At 44.9% G+C, this 20252-nt stretch overlaps 1 protein-coding gene across 3 annotated transcripts in view; it reads left to right on the top strand.

The window, feature by feature from the left end:
* Nucleotides 1-20252, top strand: part of pcif1 (phosphorylated CTD interacting factor 1) — a 256458-nt gene that overhangs the window by 129614 nt on the left and 106592 nt on the right. For all 3 annotated transcript variants that reach the window (XR_010976541.1, XM_068048030.1, XM_068048029.1), the window contains exon 4: nucleotides 11739-11870. Coding sequence is in view for 2 of the 3 variants with exons in the window: in XM_068048030.1 (XP_067904131.1) it covers nucleotides 11739-11870 (132 nt within the window). In the remaining variant the exon portion in view is untranslated. The remainder of the gene's footprint in view (nucleotides 1-11738; nucleotides 11871-20252) is intronic.

Here is a 20252-nt window from a genome sequence, read left to right as displayed (position 1 = left end):
ATCCACTGATGGCTTCTTCCGGCCACCAAAACTTTCTGTGACTGACTTAGCTCCTTTATTGACATGGTGAAGGCGTCTCACTGCGCATGTCCTCATTTACCAAGAGGTGGACGCTATTTAGTTTTTTTTTATTCATTCGTCAGATGTGGGCATCACTGGCTAGGCCAGCATTTATTGCCCATCCCTAATTGCCCTTAAGAAGGTGGTGGTGAGCTGTCTTCTTGAACCGCTGCAGTCTATCTGGGGTAGGTACACCCACAGTGCTGTTAGTGAGGGAGTTTCAGGATTTTGACCCAGCGACAGTGAAGGAACGGCGATATACTACCATGGTGTGTGGCTTGGAGGGGAATGTGCAGGTGGTGGTGTTCCCATGCATTTGCTGCCCTTGCCCATCTAGGTGGTAGAGGTTGCAGATTTGGAAGGTGCTGTCTAAGGAGCCTTGGTGCAGTGCATCTTGTAGAAGGTACACACTGCTACCACTGTGTGTCAGTGATGGAGGAAGTGAATGTTTGTGGATGGTGTGCCAATCAGGTGGGCAGCTTTGTCCTAGATGGTGTCGAGCTTCTTGAGTGTTGTTGGAGCTGCACCCAAAGAACAAAAAACAGTACAGCACAGGAACAGGCCATTCGGCCCTCCAAGCCTGCTCCGATCTTGATGCCTGTCTAAACTAAAACCTTCTGCACTTCCGGGGACCGTATCCGTCTATTCCCATCCTATTCATGTATTTGTCAAGATGCCTCTTAAACGTCGCTAACCCGTCCAGGCAAGTGGAGAGTATTCCATCACACTCCTGACTTGTGCTTTGTAGATGATAGACAGGCTTTGGGGAGTCAAGAGGTGAGTTGCTTGCCGCAGGATTCCTACCCTCTGACCTGCTCTTGTAGCCACAGTACTTATATGGCTACTCCAGTTCAGTTTCTGGTCAATGGTAACCCCCAAGATGTTGATAGCGGGGGATTCAGCGATTGTAATGCCATTGACATGTTAGATTCTCTCTTGTTGGAGATGGTCATTGCCTGGCACTTGTGTGGCGCGAATGTTACTTGCCACTTATCAGCCCAAACCTGTATATTGTCCAGGTCTTCTTGTATTTCTACACAGACTGCTTCAGTATCTGATGAGTTGCAAATGGTGCTGAACATTGTACAATCATCAGCGAACATCCCCACTTCTGACGTTATGATTGAAGGAAGGTCATTGATGAAGCAGCTGAAGATGGTTGGCCTAGGACACTACCCTGAGGAACTCCTGCAGTGATGTCCTGGAGCTCAGATGATTGACCTCCAACAATCACAACCATCTTCCTTTGTGCTAGGTATGACTCCAGCCAGCGGAGAGTTTTCCCTCTGATTCACATTGACTTCAGTTTTGCTAGGGCTCCTTGATGCCATACTCGGTCAAATGCTGCCTTGATGTCAAGGGCAGTCACTCTCACCTCACCTCTTGAGTTCAGCTCTTTTGTCCATGTTTGAACCATGGCTGTAATGAGGTCAGGAGCTGAGTGGCCCTGGCGGAACCCAAACTGAGCGTCACTGAGCAGGTTATTGCTCAGCAAGTGCCGTTTGATGGCACTGTTAATGACACCTTCCATCACTTTACTGATGATTGAGAGTACACTGATGGGGCAGAAATTGGCCGGGTTGGACTTGTCGTGCTTTTTGTGTACAGGCCATACCTGGGCAATTTTCCACATTGCAGGGTAGGTACCAGTATTGAAGCTACACTGGAACAGCTTGGCTAGTGGTGCAGCAAGTTCTGGAGCACACAGGTCTTCAGTACTATTTCTGGTATGTTGTCCGGGCCCATAGCCTTTGCAGTATCTAATGCCTTCAGTCGTTTCTTGATATCATGCGGAGTGAATAAAATTGGCTGAAGACTGGCATCTGTGATGCTGGGGACTACAGTAGGAGGCTGAGATGGATCATCAACTCGACACTTCTGGCTGAAGATTGTTGCAAATGCTTCAGCCTTATCTTTTGCACTGATGTGCTGGGCTACCCCTTCATTGAGGATGGGGATATTTGTGGAGTCACCTCCTCCTGTTAGTTATTTAATTGTCCACCACCATTCATGATTGGATGTGGCAGGACTGCAGAGGCTAGATCTGATCTGTTGGTTATGGGAACGCTTAGCTGTGTCTATCGCATGCTGCTTCTGCTATTTGGCGTGCAAGTAGTCCAGGCTTATAGCTTCACCAGCTTGACATCTCATTTTTGAGGTATGCCTGGTGCTGCGCCTGGCATGCCCTCCTGCACTCTTCATTGAACCAGGGTTGCTCTCCTGGCTTGATAGTAATGGTAGAGTGGGGGATATGCCGGGCCATGAGGTTACAGATTGTGGTTGAGTACAATTCTGCTGCTGCTGATGGCCCACAGCACCTCATGGATGCCCAGTTTTGCATTGCTAGATCTGTTCGAAATCTATCCCATTTAGCACGCTGGTAGTGCTACACAACACAATGGAGGGTATCCTCAATGTGAAGGCGGGACATCGTCTCCACAAGAACTGGGTGGTGGTCACTCCTACCAATACTGTCATGGACAGATTCATCTGCGGCAGGCAGATTGGTGAGGACGAGGTTAAGAATGTTTTTCCCTCGTGTTGGTTCCCTCACCACCTGTCACAGACCCAGTCTAGCAGCTATTACCTTTCGGACTCGGCCAGCTCGGTCACTCGTGGTGCTACTGAGCCACTCTTGGTGATGGACGTTGATGTCCCCCACCCAGAGTACATTCTGCGCCCTTGCCACCCTCAGTGCTTCCTCCATGTGGTATTCAACATGATGGAGTACTGATTCATCAGCATCAGAACTGTGAAAGGTCACAGACCTGAAACGTTAACTTTGCTTCTCTTTCCACATATGCTGTCAGACCTGCTGAGTATTTGCAGGACTTCCTGTTTTTATTTCATTTCCTTAAGTGTTATATGATCATTCTGACTGGAGCCTAACTATTCATGCATCCAACGTGGCAGTAAGGATTTTTAGGCAGCCTCTTCAGATTGCCAGTGCTTGGTCTGAAGTCCTCTTCAGTGGTATTTCCACCCATTATTAAGAGATATTCAATAGAAGCTGGTTGCAGTGCAAATTCAAAAAGACAGAAGAAAACTATTTGAAGTGGAGAAAGTGTAATTTGTATCTTTAACTAACTTTTGGACTATTAATGTATTGTATCATTGAATGTTTAATGCTTCTGGATCAGACCATGAAGGGAATATTGATGTAAGGAGAGAAGCAGCTGAATCATTGTTACAAACATTACTGAGAAGCTGACTCTACGGACACTCTTGCCAAGAGTTCTGCAGAACAAGAAGATCCTTAAAGGATATGGGATCTGTACAGTATTTCGTATAGTATTAATGCCTGAATTACCTGACGGTGTCCCACTGCCCCCAACTGAGAGCTCCCAGTGCACTTCAAGTGGGATATGGGGTCAGATGTGGAAGAGGGCAATGGAATGGAAATAGTATAAACACTGGCACAGGCCCTTTGGGCTGAGTGACCAGTTTCTGTGTAACTACTTCAATGGTAGGAAATGAAAGGAGCTTTGACCGGAAGAGCTGCAGGCACCAGGTTGCCATGATGCCACCAACCTGTATCTACAGGTCCTGGTGTACCTACCAAGGATTAAAAGTAGTAGATCGACTGTGCAGGCTACCGGTCAGCAGACAGCCACTTGCTGATCTGGTTTATCAGCTGTAAAGACACCATTGGTCTCATTGCACTCAATATTTTTGCTTTGTTTTCCTTCCAGCCGAGCATTGGGCTCGTCTGCACAATAATTACTGTAGAGCAGGGGATTTATACAATGGTCAGCATTGCCACCGAGTTCATCTCCTTTGCTACATATTGCTGCACTATTGTAGTCCCTTGCCCAGACTACTAGCTTTGTCCGCTCATATTTTGTCCCAATACGCACTTTTTGAATAGAATCATGGGGTCATTTACAGAACAGAAGGAGGCCATTTGGCCTATTGAGTCCATAACCTTCATAAATATGAACACCCGCTTTGAATGTCACAAAAGGTTGCACAGAGAAAGCCGAGGATAGAGTGCTTTGAGGACTGCGTGCTACATCGGGAATTTGGTGCAGGTGGGAATTCGATGTGGCGGAGGGGGGGAGGTTCTGCTTTTCATACCTTTTTGTTCAACCTCCAGTAGCCGATGAGTGTTCTTTTGTCTGCAAGCTCGGCACTCTAATTTGCTATTACTTTAACTGAGTAAATTCATAACTGATTGACTAATTAAATAAATAAAGTTAGACAAACATGGCAGGGATGGTGATGTGCCGTGCCTGCAGCATGTGGGAATCTGTGGAAATCATTGCAGTCCCGGACAACCATATCTGCCGTAAGTGTTTTTAGCTGGAGCAACTTTGGTTCAGAGTTGCTGAGTTGGAATCTGAGCTGCAGGCATTGCGGGACATCAGGATGGAGGAGAGTTACCTGGAGTTTCGGGAGGCAACCGCACCCCTTAGGTTAAGTAGAACTTTAGAATTGGTCAATGGTCAGGGACAGGAGGATGTGACTGAGTCAGGCAGGTCTGGGGATCCAGCTTGTAGTGATGGAGGAGCCTCAGCCCTTGACTTTGACAAACAGCTATGAGGTGCTTACTACCTGTGCAGATGAGAACAAGGACTACAGAGTTGATGAGCAAACTGACCATGGTGTAGGATGCCATTCAAGTGGGGGAGAAGGTTTGAAAAGGAATGTGATAGTGATAGGGGACAGTATAGTCAGAGGGATAGTTACTGTCCTCTGCAGCCACGACTGGGAGCTCCGAAGGTTGTATTGCCTGGCTGGTGCCAGGGTTATGGATATCTCCTCGTAGCTAGACACAAACTTGGAGGGGGAGGATTCGTTTTCCATGGAGGAACCAATGGCATAGGTAGAACTACGAATGATCTGCTGGGAGAGTTTGAGGAGCTAGGGTCCAAATTAAAATGCAGAAAATCAAAGGTAATAAATCTCTGGATTGTTACCTGAGCCACGCACCAATTGGCATAGGATCAAGCAGATTAGAGAATTACATGGGTGGCTCAAAGAGTGGTGTAGGAAGAAAGGGTTTCAATTCATGGGGCAGTGGCACTAGTACTCAGGAAATTGAGAGCTGTTCCGTTGGGATGGCCTCCACTTAAACAGTGTCCTGGCGAATCGTATAACTCGGGCTGTGGATAGAACTTTAAACTAACAGAGTGAGGAGGAGGGTTCGGGTGAGGGGAGATTTAGAAATCCAAAGGGAAACATCGAGGCAATAGAACAGTCTAGCAATGTGGGTAAAGACAAGCATAGTGAGACAGGAAGAACCAGAAAGTTTAACAGTAATTGTGCATCAGCAGGGAATAGGAGTAAAAAAACAACATTAAAGGTTCTTTATCTCAATGCACAAAACATCTACAATAAGGTGGATGAACTAGTGGCACAAATAGAAATAAATGATTTATATTTAATCACCATTACAGAGACATGGTTAGAAGGTGACCAAGATTTGGAAATAAATATTCCAGGGTACACAATATTTTGAAAAGTCAGACAGAATGGTAAAGGAGGTGGGGTAGTCAAAGGATGACATAAGGACATTGGTGAGAAAAGACCTTGGCTCAGAAGATCAGGAAGTAGAATCGGTAAGGGTGGAAATTTGGAATAGCAAGAGTCAGAAAACACTGGTGGGAGTAGATTACAGGCCCCCTAGTAGATATACCTTTGGACAGAGCACTAAACAAGAAATTATTGGAGCTTGTATCAAAGGCAGTGCAATAATTGTGGGGCACTTTAAACTTCATATAGATGGGACCAATCAAATTGGCAAGGGTGGTCTAGAAGATGAATTTGTGGAATGTTTTCATGACAATTTCCTGGAGCAATATGTTGTGGAACCAACTAGGGATGAAGCTATTTTAAATCCAGTATTGTGTAATGAGGCAGGGTTAATTAACAATCCCATAATAAAAGATCCACTGGGAAAAGTGAGCACAACACAACTGAATTCCATGTTACCTTTGAAAGCGACATACTTCAATCACAAACAAGAATCTTAAAGCCAAATACATAGGTATGAGGATAGAGCTGGCTGAGGTTGATTGGGTATGTGGACTAGAAAGTATGGCAGTAAATAAACAGAAGGAAACATTTAAAGAAACAATTGAAAATGTTCAACAAAAATACAATCCATTAAAAAACAAAAACTCAACAAGAAAGATCCATGTGTGGCTTACTCAGGAAGTTAAGGATAATATTAGATTAAACGAAGAGGCTTATAATGTTGCAAAGAATAGTAGAAATCCTGAGGATTGGGAGTGTTTTAGAAACCAGCAAGGGGCACCAAAAAGTTGGTAGAGGGGAAAAATAGAATCAGCTAAGAATATTAAAACAGATTGTAAAAGCTTTTACAAGTATATAACAAGGAAGAGACTAGCAAACGTAAACGTTGGTCCATTAGAAGCAGAGACAGGAGAAATTATTATGGGGAATGAGGAACTGGCAGAGACATTGAACAAATATTTTGTGTCTGTCTTCACAGTAGAAGGCACAAGTTGCATACCAGAAATAGAGGGTAACCTAGGGCTAGAAAGAGTGAGGAAATTAAGGTGATTAATATCAGTAGAGAAGAAGTATTTGAGAAACTCAAGAGGCTAAAATACGACTAATTCCCAGGACCGGGTGGACTACATCCTAGGGTTCTAAAAGAGAGAGCTGCAGAGATGGGGGATGCGCTGGCTATGATTTTCCAAAATTCCCTGGATTCTGGAATGGTCCCAGCAGATTGGAAGTTAGAAAATGTAACACTGCTATTCAAGAAGAGAGGAAGAGAGAAAATGGAGAACTACAGGCCAGTCACCCTGACATCAGACGTCAGGAAAGTGCTGGAATCTGTGATCAAAGAAGTCTTAATAATGCACTTAGGAAACCATAGTATGATCAGGCAAATTCAGCGTGGTTTCACAAAAGGAAAATTGTGCTTGTCAAATTTATTAAAGTTTTTCGAGGATGTGACTAGTAGGGTAGATAAAGGGGGGCCAGTAGATGTAGTATACCTGGATTTCCAAAAGGTATTTGATAAGGTGCCACACAAAAGGTTAATAGGCAAGGTAAGGGCTCAGGGAATTGGGGGTGATATATTAGCATGGATATGGGATTGGTTAACGGACAGGAAGCAAAGAGTAGGCATAAATGGGGTATTTTCAAGTTGGTGGGCTGTGATTAGTGGATTGCCAAGGATCCAGTGCTGGGGCCTCAGCTATTTATGATCTATACAATAACTTAGACGAAGAGACCGAGAGTAATGTATTTAAGGTTGCTGATGATACAAAGATAGGTGGAAATGCCGCTATGAGGAGGGCAGAGAGAGGCTGCAAAGAGATGTAGGCAGGTTAAGTGAGTGGGCAACAAGGTGGCAAATGGAGTATAATGTGGGTAGTTTGAGGTTATTCATTTTGGTCGTAAGAGAAGAGCAGAATATTTTTTTTAAACTTGTAAATGTTGATCTTCAGAGAGATTTGGCTGTGCTTGTATAAGGAACACAAAGTTAGCATGCAGATCTAGCAAGCAATTAGAAAGACAAATGGCATGTTAGCCTTTATTGCAAGGGGATTGGAGTACAAGAATAAAGAAGCCTTGCTACAGTTGTGAGACCACACCTATGTGCAGTTTTGGTCTCCGTATTTAAGGAAGGATATACTTGCATTGGAGCCAGTACAGTGAAGGTTCACAAGATTGGTCGCTGAAATGAGAGCGTTGTCCTATAATGAGAGGCTGAGCAAATTGGGCCCATATTCTCTGGAGTTTAGAAGAATGAGAGGTGATCTCATTGAAACTTACAGGATTCTGGCAGGATAGACATTGAGAGGTTGTTTCCACTGGCTGGGGAATCTAGAACACAGTGGGTGTACAGTCTCAGGATAAGGGCCTGATCATTTAGGACTGAGATAAGGAGAAATTTCTTCATTCAAAGGTTTGTGAATGTTTGGAATTCTCTACCCCAGAGAGTTGTGGATGCTCCATCATTGAATGTATTTAAGTCTAAGATAGATTTTGGGTCTCTCGGAATCAAGGGATATGTTATAATGGGCGGGAAAGTGGAGTCAAAGCCCAAGATCATCCATGATCATATTGAATGGCGGAGTGTTTCAACGGACTGTATGGTCTACTCTTGCTTCTATTTCTTATGCACCCTTTTGACTTTTACAAGGCAACGTTAGCAGCCACGTAAAGAGTAGCACATGGGCATGAAATTTGCCTTGGTGTCTGAAATAGAACATGTTCCATTTACTAAGGTGTACCAGAGTGTTAGAATGGCAAGCCTGGTGATCAGGGATTAGGGTATTTAACAGAAGAGAGCATTATTTTTTTTTTTTAGATTAGATTAGAGATACAGCACTGAAACAGGCCCTTCGGCCCACCGAGTCTGTGCCGACCATCAACCACCCATTTATACTAATCCTACACGAATCCCATATTCCTACCAAACATCCCCACCTGTCCCTATATTTCCCTACCACCTACCTATACTAGTGACAATTTATAATGGCCAATTTACCTATCAACCTGCAAGTCTTTTGGCTTGTGGGAGGAAACCGGAGCACCCGGAGAAAACCCACGCAGACACAGGGAGAACTTGCAAACTCCACACAGGCAGTACCCGGAATCAAACCCGGGTCCCTGGAGCTGTGAGGCTGCAGTGCTAACCACTGCGCCACTGTGCCGCCCATTATAATGAGAGTAGGATTTTAACAGTGCGATAGCTAATAGACTCATGATGATGGTGTTATTAGATAGTCTGAGAATTGAGAGCCTTATATATTGAAGGTGGGATTTAACAGTGTGATGATAACTGAGAGCTGTATATTATTTAATCTATTTCTATTAAGTCTTTCTAAACCTGTAATATGCACATATAATTTTCTATTTTATTACTTACAGCAAATGATTAGGGATTTTTTTGCTGATTATGAATCTTTCTAGGGTATTGGCTCACTGCAGCCTGCGTTCACACACTGATTTTGGTCAGACTGGTCTAGTTCTCTGTCTGATATCAGTGCCCAATTTCAATAACCTGTGTGCAAGGTGCCAACCTTGGCTTCTTGTTAGAACTCTCAACTCTGAGTCAGAGGATTGTGGGTTAAAGAGATTTGAGCCCAAAATCCAGGCTGACACTCCAGTGCAGTGCAGAGAGTGCTGTAAGAGGTGCTGTGTTTTGGATAAGACATTAAACAGAGGCCCTGTCTATCTTCTCTGGTGAATGTAAATTATTCCTTGGGACTATTAGAAAAGCAGCAGGTGAGTTCTCCTAGTGTAGTAAAAACAAAATACTGCAGATGCTGGAAATCTGAAATAAAAACAAGAAATGTTGGAAATACTCAGCAGGTCTGGCAGCATCTGTGGAGAGAGAAGCAGAGTTAACGTTTCAGGTCAGTGACTTTCATCAGAACTCATGAGTTCTCCTGGTGTCCTGGTTAATATTTATCCCTCAACATACATCACTAAAACAGACCATCTTGTCATTCGCACATTGCTGTTTGTGGGACCTTCCTGTACACAAATTGGCTTTCCCGTTTCCTACATTACAGGAGTGACTACACTTCAAAAGTACTTCATTGGCTGTGATGTGTTTTCAGATGTCTCGAGTTTGTTCATAGGAAATAGGAGCAGGAATAGGCCATTCAGCCTGTCGAGCCTGCTCCGCCATTCAAACAGATTATGGATGATCATCTACCTCTATGCCATTTTTCCCCACTATCCTCATATCCCTTGAAGTCATTAGTATACAGAAATCGATTGATTTCTGTCTTGAACATGCTCAATGATTGAGCAGCCCTCTGGGGTAGAGAATTCCAAAGATTCGCCACCCTCTGAGTAAAGAAATTACCTGCCCCTTATTCTGAGACTGTGTCCCCTTGTTCTAGACTCACCAGCCAGAGGAAACATCCTAACCACATCTACCATGTCACACTGTGTAAGAATTTTGAAAGTTTCAATGAGATCACCCCTCATACTTCGAAACTCTAGAGCAGGGTTGTCCAACATACGGCCCGCGAGCCAGGGTCCGGCCCGCCAAAGGTTTCCATCCAGCCTGTGGATGTACACAGTACCCGGGCAGTTCCTCATCCTCCAGGGGGTCCGTGTCTGGAGATGGGAAATTTATTTCCCTTTGTCTTCTTGCAGAGCAGCCTTTTTAAAAACATCGCAAGTCAGTTTCACATCTGACAGTTACTGACAGCGGAAACAGCCTTTCCCCAACTTCGGACAGATTTGGGGTTTTAAAAAGCCTGCCGGAAAACCCCAAATCTGTCCAAAGTTGGGAAAAGGCTGTTTCCACTGTCAGCAACCGTCAGGTGTGAAACTGACTTGTGATGTTCTTTCAAAAAAAACCTGATCAACCATCTGAGCATTCCCGCTCTCTGCAACTGTCAGAGAGAGAGAAAGGGGGAGAGAGATGGGGGGACAGAGAGAGAGAGAGAGGGACAGCCAGACACAGAGAGAGAAAGGGGGACAGACAGAGAGTGGGAGGGGAAGGGAGGAGGAGACAGGGACAGAGAGGGAAAGGAAGGGGGCAGAGAGAGAGGGGGTGATACAGACGGAGAGAGAGTGATCAAGAAAGTAAGTCAATAAATTAATCTTATTTAAAGCTTCTTCACAAAAATATACATTTGTTGTTGTTTTGATTAATAGTAAGATACATTTTAATGCCTTTATCTTTCTGAAATTGTCTCACTGGCACCCCATGTAAGGCAAAAATTGACCCCCCACCCGAAAAGGTTGGACAACCCTGCTCTAGAGAATACAAGCCCAGTTTCTGCAATCTCTCCTCATAAGACAATCCTGCCATCCCAGGGATTTGTCTGGTGAACCTCCATTGCACTCCCACTATAGCAAGTAGATAAGACCAAAACTGTAAATACTCGAGGTGCGGTCTCACCAAGGCTTTATACAATTGAAGCAGTAGATCTTTACTCCGGTACTCAAATCCCTTTGCAGTGAAGGCCAACATACCATTTGCCTTCTTAGTTGCTTTCTGCACCTGCATACTAGCTTTTAGTGACTCGTGAACAAGGACACCCAGGTCTCTTTGGACATCAACACTTCCCAACCTCTCACTGTTTAAGAAATACTCTGCCTCTCTTTTTTCTACGAAGTGAATCACTTCACACTTATTCACATTATATTCCATCTGCCATGTTCTTGCCCATTTACTTAGCCTGTCCAGATCCCCTTGAAGCCTCCTTGCATACTCCTCACAACTTACATTCCCTCCTAGTTCTTCTGAGTGTTCTGGGTCCTTTCCAGACTAATACCGCACTATCTACCCTGTCTTCCATCCTTGCATAGCTTTTTGAAATGTGACACCAGCTCAGAACTTAGCACAGTTACTGGGTTATTCAATTCTGTTTCTGCAGATGCAGGGGAACTTTGATGTTGGTTTGGGACAGAAGTGTTCTCCTGCCCCAAGCACAATAAGGAACTGAATGCTGTGCAGCAGGCACTGTACAGCGGTACACCAGAAAGTGCACAGAGGAAACAGCACAGGGCATGTAGTGAGTAGCGTGCAGTAGCTATAGAGGGTACAGTGCTGGAAATGTATGTAATTAGTGGAGCGCCGTGTGTATAATGCATACAGCACAGGGTATTCAAAGGTATTCACCGTGTTTCGTCTGTAACAGATAATGTGGCAGCACTAAAGATTTGATGGAAGAATATGCATAGTACATTGATGTAATATAACTAGCATTTTGTTTCTCTTGTAGTCTGATCCTCTTGGCTTAAATGCAACTGTGGAGTCGGGTGAGGGAGATTCAACGGCTGATAGTGGACAGCGGAAGCGACGACATTCTGAGGATACCCAGCTGCAATCAGCAAATAGCTTCAAAAAACCCAGAGTAGGTTTGACCTAATGTTTGAATGTGGTTTGTGAAAAATGTTTGCCTTCTCTCACACCTGTGTATATGTAATGAACATTTTATGGTCCCTTTTCTTTGGCAACCCAGACTTTAGCAGCAGCACTGTAATGTAAATGAGTTTTTGCTGTAATATAAATGAGATGATGTTGGAATATAGAATCATGGAATGATACAGCATTTAATAAGGTGATTTGCACTATTATGCCTGTGTCTGCTCTTTGGTAGAGCTATCCAATTAGTCCCACTCCCCTGCTCTTCACCAAAGCGCTGTAAATTTTCCAATTTATTTATCCAATTACCTTTTGAAAGTAATAATTGAATCTGCTCCTACCACTCTTTCAGGCTATGCATTCCATATCATAACAACCAGCTGCATATAAAGAAATTTCCTCATGTCACCTCTGGTTCTTTTGCCTCTGATCTAAGGAGTTCAACCCCAGCTTCTCCAGTCTCTCCACATAACTGAAGTCCTTCAGCCTAGTACCATTCTTGTAAAACATTTTTGCATCCTTTATGTCCTTGGATATATCCTTGGCATGCTACTATTTCTCATCTACATCATCTGAAAACATGGGGGAATTTTATGCAGTCCGTCGCAACGGATATGGTGGTGTGCAGGGTGATGTAATTAGGCGGGAGTTTCTTTTGGATTCCCGATGGTGGGATATTTTAGAGGAATGAAGTCGGCGGCGGGTTTGCGACATTCCGGGGTTCCCCCAGCGTATTGGCTGATTGCAGCTTTGCATTCATTTAAATAACATGAATACTCATTACCCTATGCATAGTTACGATTTAGTCCCACCTGCCAGATTAAGTGAATGGCAAGCAATATTCCCGTGCCACCTAGTTCACGATTGTTTCAACGTGCAACAGTCGGATTTGTGCAGTTGAGTCTCAGGACTGTGCTCTTCAGTCTTTCACTCAGCCGCTAAACTAATGCCAGCACTGGAATGGATGTTTGCCTCCAGGCTTGGCACCAGCAAGGGTGAATCATCTCAGGAAATGGTGGCAATGCATGAATCAGGGCCTAAAGGGAGGGATGAGTGCTGTCGATGGTGGGGAGCTGTGGGTCAATTTGAGGGTACTGGCTAGCAGAGGGAAAGGTCACATTCACTGCGGGCAAATAGATTCTTTAGGGGGAAGGTCGTCTTTTCTTTCATGGGATGTAGGCATTGTTGGCAAGGCCAGCATTTGTTGCCCATCCATAATTGCTGTTGACAGCTGAGTGGCTTGCTGGGCCATTTCAGAGGGCAGTTAAGAGTCAACCACATTGCTGTGGGTCTGGAGTCACATATAGGCCAGACTGGGTAAATAACATTCGTGAACCAGATACGTTTTTATGACAATTGATGATCGTTTCATGGCACCATTACTGAGACTAGCTTTCAATTCCAGATTTTTTATTAATTAATTGAATTTTCTTAATGAATTGAATTTAAATATCACCAGCTGCTGTGTGGATTTGAACCCATGTCGCCTGGATTATTAGTTCAGTGACATTGCCACCATGCCACTGTCTCCCCCTAAAGTGTGGATATTCGACAGAGGGGAGTGAAACTTGGCAACAATGGTCAGTTCAGTATGAGGAGGTTCAAGGATTAGAGTTGGTATCTCGATAGTAACAGGAATAAGAATGGGGGTAGGGTTGGCATGAATAAATTGATTACACTGTACACGGTAATTGAGGGGGAGGCTCAATGGTAACGGAGGGAAGGGTAACAGTAATATTGGGTGGGTCAAAGGTGATGGGTTCAAGCTGGAAGGTTGCAGGAGGAGGTTGGAAGGTGGGGAGACTTGCCCTGAATTCCATGCACACCATCATAGACATTCAAGGATTGCAATGAGAGTGGGAGGAGGCAAACGACAGTGGGTGTGTCTTCTACCTGACTGCAACTTGAAGACACATATAAGGGAGCTGTTCATTGCCTTGATGTTTCAGCTCACTAGCAACAGAGGGCTGAATCACTACGCTCTGCTTATTTATTGTGTATAAAAGCCACAGCGACATGGGTCTCATACACCCAATTTGTCTAGTACCACGGGAAGAAGAACAAAGAGAGAGACTAAGGAGGGTTCTTTTCCCTAAACTCATGATGTCTGATTGCCAGCAACAGGCAGAACAGGAAGGTGAGGATGCTCCGAATGATAACGTCGAGAAATGGCCTTATCGAAGACGGGCACTGGCACGGCATCTCATCCTCAGGACAAGGACAAATTACCTTCAAATGTCAGAGAGGCAATTCCAAAGATGCTAAGGATGTCACGCGAAATGGTCACAGAAACTTTTGGGATCCTGCAGCATGACCTACAGCCGCTTGGCCTCCAGTTGCCCTCGGGTGACTGCTGCACTCAATATTTTCTCCAGCGGTTCCTTCCAGGGATCCACAGGTGACATACATGGCATCTCACAGTGTGCGACCCACAGGCGCATCAAAGAGGTGACCAACGGCCTTTATCAACGTGCCAGTGATTTCATCTACTTAACTGTAGACGAGGACAGCAAGGTCTGCAGCCTTCAGCGCCATCGCTGGCTTCCCTATCGTGTAAGGTGTGATCGACTGTACTTGTGACCATTAGAGCTCCCTGGTTCCAGCCTGCTGTCTTTGTTAATTGCAAAGCCTTCCACTCTTTAAACATACAGCTGGTTTGTGACCACAGAAGAATCATGCATGTTTCCGCACTCTTCCCAGGGTGCTACATTTTGAGGAACTCCCAGCTGCCAGCAGTTTTCAAGGAACCAGCCGAAGTGGATGGATGGATCCTGGGTGACCAGGGTTACCCGCTTTGTACATGGTTGATGACACCAATACGTCATCTCCAAAGCCCTGCTGAAGAGATGTACAATGTCGCTCACGCATCCATCAGAGCCATCATTGAATACGCCATTGGCATGCCGAAAATGTGATTCGTTGCCTTGACCAATCTGGGGGGGGGGGGCGCTCTTCAGTATGCGCCACAGAGGGTGTCACGAGTAATTGTTGTCTGCTGTTCCTTGCAATTAGATGCGGCAGCATTCTGCAGGTGGAGGAACACCAGTCCTCCTCAGATGATTGGCTATGAAGAGGGTGAGGAGGATGACAACAATGCTGTCATTGATATGAGGACTATGGAGAGACAAGCGAGGGACATCAGGGAGAACCTAATTTATGCATGTTTCAGCCAACAATAAGCCACATCATCAAGGAATGTTGGGAAGAGAAACATAACAATTCCCCACAGAAATTCCTTTTTGCAGGTCTCCTATTCATCTCTGCAATCTTAACAAAGCATGACTGGACTTTCATGTGATTGGCATTTGAAGTCATCCATGGGCTATGATGAATGTGACTACACACCACTGCAAGCAGTGTTATGTTATGACTGGAGAAAACAAAAGTAAGGCATGGAAAAAGTTATTAATCATCAATAGGGAAACAGCCATCATTGAAGAGTAAATTTCAGATTCCAATGAGATATGGACACTGGACATTTCCTGAGATGCTTTGGAAGCATCATTGCGTTCCTGCCGTGGGCCTCCAAAAAGCTTCTTTATATCCATCTGTAATGTATCCAAAGCAAAACATTACTGAGAGTAGATCAAATTTTGCATGAAATAAAAATGTTTTAATACATCTTTGCAATCATGACATTTCTACATCACCCATGCCACCTTCGTGCTCAAAACTGTTTCAATTTTCTTTTCCTGCCACTTTGTCTAGGTGCTACCCTGACATTAGCAACTAAGGTGGAAGCAGTCTGCTCAGTGCGCTGCCTCGTTACTGTGGATGACCGTGGCAGGCATCCTCTGGATGAATGGGGCCTTGAATGCTCCATCCTACTAAGGGTCTGCAGCACTGGTGTTTGAGTATCCCCTGTGTGCTCACCCGCTGGAGGTGAAGGGGTCAATGTCAAGGGGGAGGATGAGACGCCACTTACCCTGGGGGTATTCTGAGAGGTATGCATCAGGGCAGCTGGCATGTGCTCCTCCTCCATCCCTGTGCATGATGGCACCTGCCCGTCTCCCTGAGGGGAAGGAGCACCTGGAGGGAGGTCCAGTTTCCTCGTTCCCCCCCCCCCCCCCCCCCTCACTTAGACTCTGCTGCATGGAGCCCATTGCAACAGCAATGGAGTGCAGATTAGATCACATATAGCCTGAATGCTCAACCAGATTCGCCACGGAGCTCGCCAGACTCTACTGATGAAGCCATACGCTCAAATGCCTGAGACATGGCAGAGGTCATGGCTTGCACGCACTCCTCCATGGCACGTAAAGAACCACGCATGACCTCAGGCATCTCTGACATATTTTCCACGTAGCTTTGCTGAACATCCAACAGACTTCTCGTAGCAACAGACAGAGGATCATCATGAGTGTGGGGCTAAGCAGGGGCCTGATCCTCAGGAGTCCTCCGATTGTCAGGGGCCCGGTAGGCACATGCTCCTTCAGCTGCTGGGACATGTCTGTGTCATGCACACCAGCTTATGACCCAGATTCTAATCTTAAACCCCCCCCCCGCCATGGACCGTGTGGATGTATCTGCACTGGTGGAGGTGGAAGGAGAGGCAGGCAACGGTGCATCCTCTGGGGCATTGGCTTCTTCTTGCTCCCTGGAGATACTTACGTGAAAGGAAGGCTGCTGATTTTTAAGGCTGCAAGCACAGAATGTTTTATATCTGTAGCGATCATGGTGCTTGGGGCAGTGACTGGAGATTCCACCAATGAAAGGTCTCCCCTGCCGCATGATCCCATGTGTTCGCTGTGCCTGTCGCCACATGGCTAATTTACATACAAAATCGCGTGGAAAACAGGATTTGCGGCGGTAGTGGAAGTTACAACAACTTTCAATCCATTGTCTGGAACGCCGGGGCAGTCATAAGATTTCACCTCAATGTCAGTTTCCATGTGTATGCTGACAACAGCCAGCTCCTCACCACCACCCCTCTTGATCCCTTCATTGTCTTTACATTTTATTTTATTTAGAGATACAGCACTGAAACAGGCCCTTCGGCCCACCGAGTCTGTGCCGATCAACAACCACCCATTTATACTAATCCTACAGTAATCCCATATTCTCTATCACCTCCCTACACTAGGGGCAATTTACAACGGCCAATTTACCTATCACCTGCAAGTCTTTGGATGTGGGAGGAAACCGGAGCACCCAGCGGAAACCCATGCAGACACAGGGAGAACTTGCAAACTCCACACAGGCAGTACCCAGAATCGAACCCGGGTCCCTGGAGCTGTGAGGCTGCGGTGCTAACCACTGCGCCACTGTGCTGCCCTAACTGCTTGTCGACATCCAATACTGGATGGACGGAGATTTCCTCCAATTAAATATTGGGAAGTCTGAAGCTATTGTCTTTAGTCCATGCCACAAACTGTTCCAGTGCCGCCAACTCCTTCCCTGGCAACTGTCTAAGGCTGAATCGGATTTTTCACAACCTACTTGTCACATTTGATCCCAAGATAAGCTACTGATCACATATCCGTGCCATCCCTAAAACTGCCTATTTCCACCTGAGTAATATCGCCTGACTCTGCCCCTGTCTCAGCTCATCTGCTGCTGAAACCTTCATCCATGTTTTTGCTACCTCTAGACTTGACTATTCCAAGGCATTCCTAACTGGCCTCCCATCTTCCACCCACCATAAAATTGAGGTCATCCAAAATTCTGCTGCCTATATCCTAACTCGCACCATGTTTCATTCACGCATCACCCCTGTTCTCGTTGACCTACATAGGCTCCCAGTTCAGCAATGCCGCAATTTTAAAATTCTCATCCTTGTTTTCAAATTCCTCCCTATCTCTGTAATCTCCTCGAGCCGTACAACCCTCTGTGATATCTGTGCCTCTCCAATTCTGGCACATGAGCATCCCTGATTTTGCTTGCTCCACCTTTGGTGGCTAGCCTTCAGCTGACAAGGGCCTAAGCTCTAGAATTCCCTCTCCGCCTCTCTACCTCTCTTTCCTGCTCTTTCAAACCTACCTCTTTTACGGAACAAAATTGATGATTCATCAGAACTGGGAGAAGTTAAGAGATTCAATAATTTAGTTTATAAACCAATACAGGGAAAAGGCCAGGGTAGGGGTGTGGGTGGTAGGGAGGTTGGGGAGGAAAGAACAAAAGTCTGTGATAGGGTAGAAGGCGGGAGTCGTTAAATGACAAAAGGGTGATCGTGCAAGGCAAAGTGGGGTGGTTATGGGACAAGTGAAGAAACAAAAGTCAAATTAAGATGTTGGAGCATCTTGTTTAGTGCCAAGTGCCTGTTGTGTAGCTGAAAATGTTATAAAACATTGGTATCGTGAATTCAGGTTAAATTGATTGTAACTGCGGCAAAATTCCTCTGATTGTATTGAGGTATGATAAATGCATTCTGGAAGTTTGAGGATGCAATGTCGAGGCCTGGAATGTGGAGGTCCTACCAATCTAACGGCAGGACCTCATTATAACTTTATTTTCCCGTTTCCCGCCTGGCAGCCAGCAACTGGGAAAACCAGCTGCAGGAGACCGCAGCTGAGGACCCTTGGTGATGGTTACCAGCAATCAGAAGGGATGGGGGAAGTGATTGGTGTGCGGGATGGTGAGGGGGTGTGTTCTGCGATCATGGCAGGAGGCTGTTTGGTTTAGATGACAAGCCTTTGTGTAGACTTTGTGACAGCAGACAAATTATAGGAACAGGAGTAGTCCATTTAGCCACTCAATCCTGTTCCACCATTTACTTTAATGAGATCATGGCTGATCTGCAACCAAACTCCTTTGCCCCATGCCCCTTTGGATAGCAAAAATATTATCAATCTTAGATTTAAAATTTATAATTAATATAGCATCAATTGCTATTTTGCAGAAGAGAGTTCCAAATTTCTACCACCCTTTGTGTGTAGAACTGTTCCTAATTTCACTCCTGAACGGTCTGGCTCTAATTTTTAGACTATACCCACTAGTCCTAGTCTCCCCAACCAGCGGAAGTAGTTTCTTTCCATCTACCCTATTCCTCTTAATATCTTGAAAACTTCGATCAACTCACCCCTTAACCTTGAAAATTCCAGGGAGTGCAATCCTAGTTTGTGTAATCTCTCTTCATATTTTAGCCCATGCAGTTCAGTTTGGTAAATTTATGCTGCATTTCCTCCAACACCAGTATATCCTTCCTAAGGTGTGGTGCCTGGAACTGCTCACATTACTTCAGGTGTGATCTGACTAGGGCTTTGTATAGTTGAAACATGACTTCTAACTGTTTGCATTCTAGTCCTTTAGATATAAAGACCAGCATTCCATTAGCCTTTTTGATTACTTTTTGTACCTGTTCATGACATTTTAATGATTTGTGTACCTGGATGCCCAAGTCTCTTTGGACCTCCACTGTTTCTAGCTTTTCACCATTTAGAAATTATCCTGTTCTATCCTTTTTATGTCCGAAGTGGATGACTTCACATTTCCCGATGCTGAAATCCATTTACTTAATTTATCAATATCTTCTTGTAATTTTATGGTTCCGTCTACACTGCTTACAATGCCATCTATCTTTGTGTCATTGGCAAATGTGGATATGTGTTTTCTACCCCATTATCTAAATCCTTAATAAATTCATCGAGTAGTGAGGCCCCAACACAGATCCTTGCAGGACACACGTCCTGCCAATTTGAGTACCTGCCCATTATCCCTATTCTCTGTCTCATTCCGCTCAGCCAATTTCCTAATAAGGTCAATAATTTGCCTTCAATTGCATGAGCTTCAACTTCAGCTAATAATCAAATGCGTTCTGGAGTCCATATAAATAATATCCATGGACATTCCCTTGTCCATTACTTCAGTAACCTCTTCAAAAAAATTCAGTCAGGTTTATCAAGCATTTACAAATCCATGCTGGCGCGCTCTCTAATCAGCTGAAATTTTTCAAGTGTTCAGTCGCATTTTCCTTAATTAGAAACAATTTCCTGACAACAGGTATTAGGCTAACTGGTCTATAATTCCCTGATTTTCCCCTCTCACCTTTGTCAATTTGCACCTTCATTAGGAACGGTTGGAGGCAAGTTTTCCTCTAAAATTTAGTTGTGCGCAGCCAGATTTTTTCAGTGCACAGTCCCTTTAAAAAAGAATTTCAGGCATGTTATCTATCATAGCCCAAGGCCTGCGCAGTACCTTCCAGGCTACTGCATAGTCTCACATCCATGCAGCTTAGCTGGAATGTTGTTTGTGGGTGAAATCAATGAATTTAATAGAAAAGAACGCTGGTTGAGGTGTACAACGGACTGTTGATTCACTCTTGCTTGTTTGGCACTACTGTCACAGAGGAAATTCGCCCCTTGTTTCTAACAAAGCTATGGCTGAATATTGCCATGGGTTAATTTTCCCGGGTTCAAAGTGTAATTCCCCTTGG

This window comes from Heterodontus francisci, chromosome 16 (genome assembly GCF_036365525.1).
Source record: "Heterodontus francisci isolate sHetFra1 chromosome 16, sHetFra1.hap1, whole genome shotgun sequence".
In the NCBI taxonomy this organism is placed as follows: Eukaryota; Metazoa; Chordata; class Chondrichthyes; order Heterodontiformes; family Heterodontidae; genus Heterodontus; species Heterodontus francisci.
Note: the sequence above shows the minus strand (reverse complement) of the source record. Positions and strands in the feature narration are given on the sequence as shown.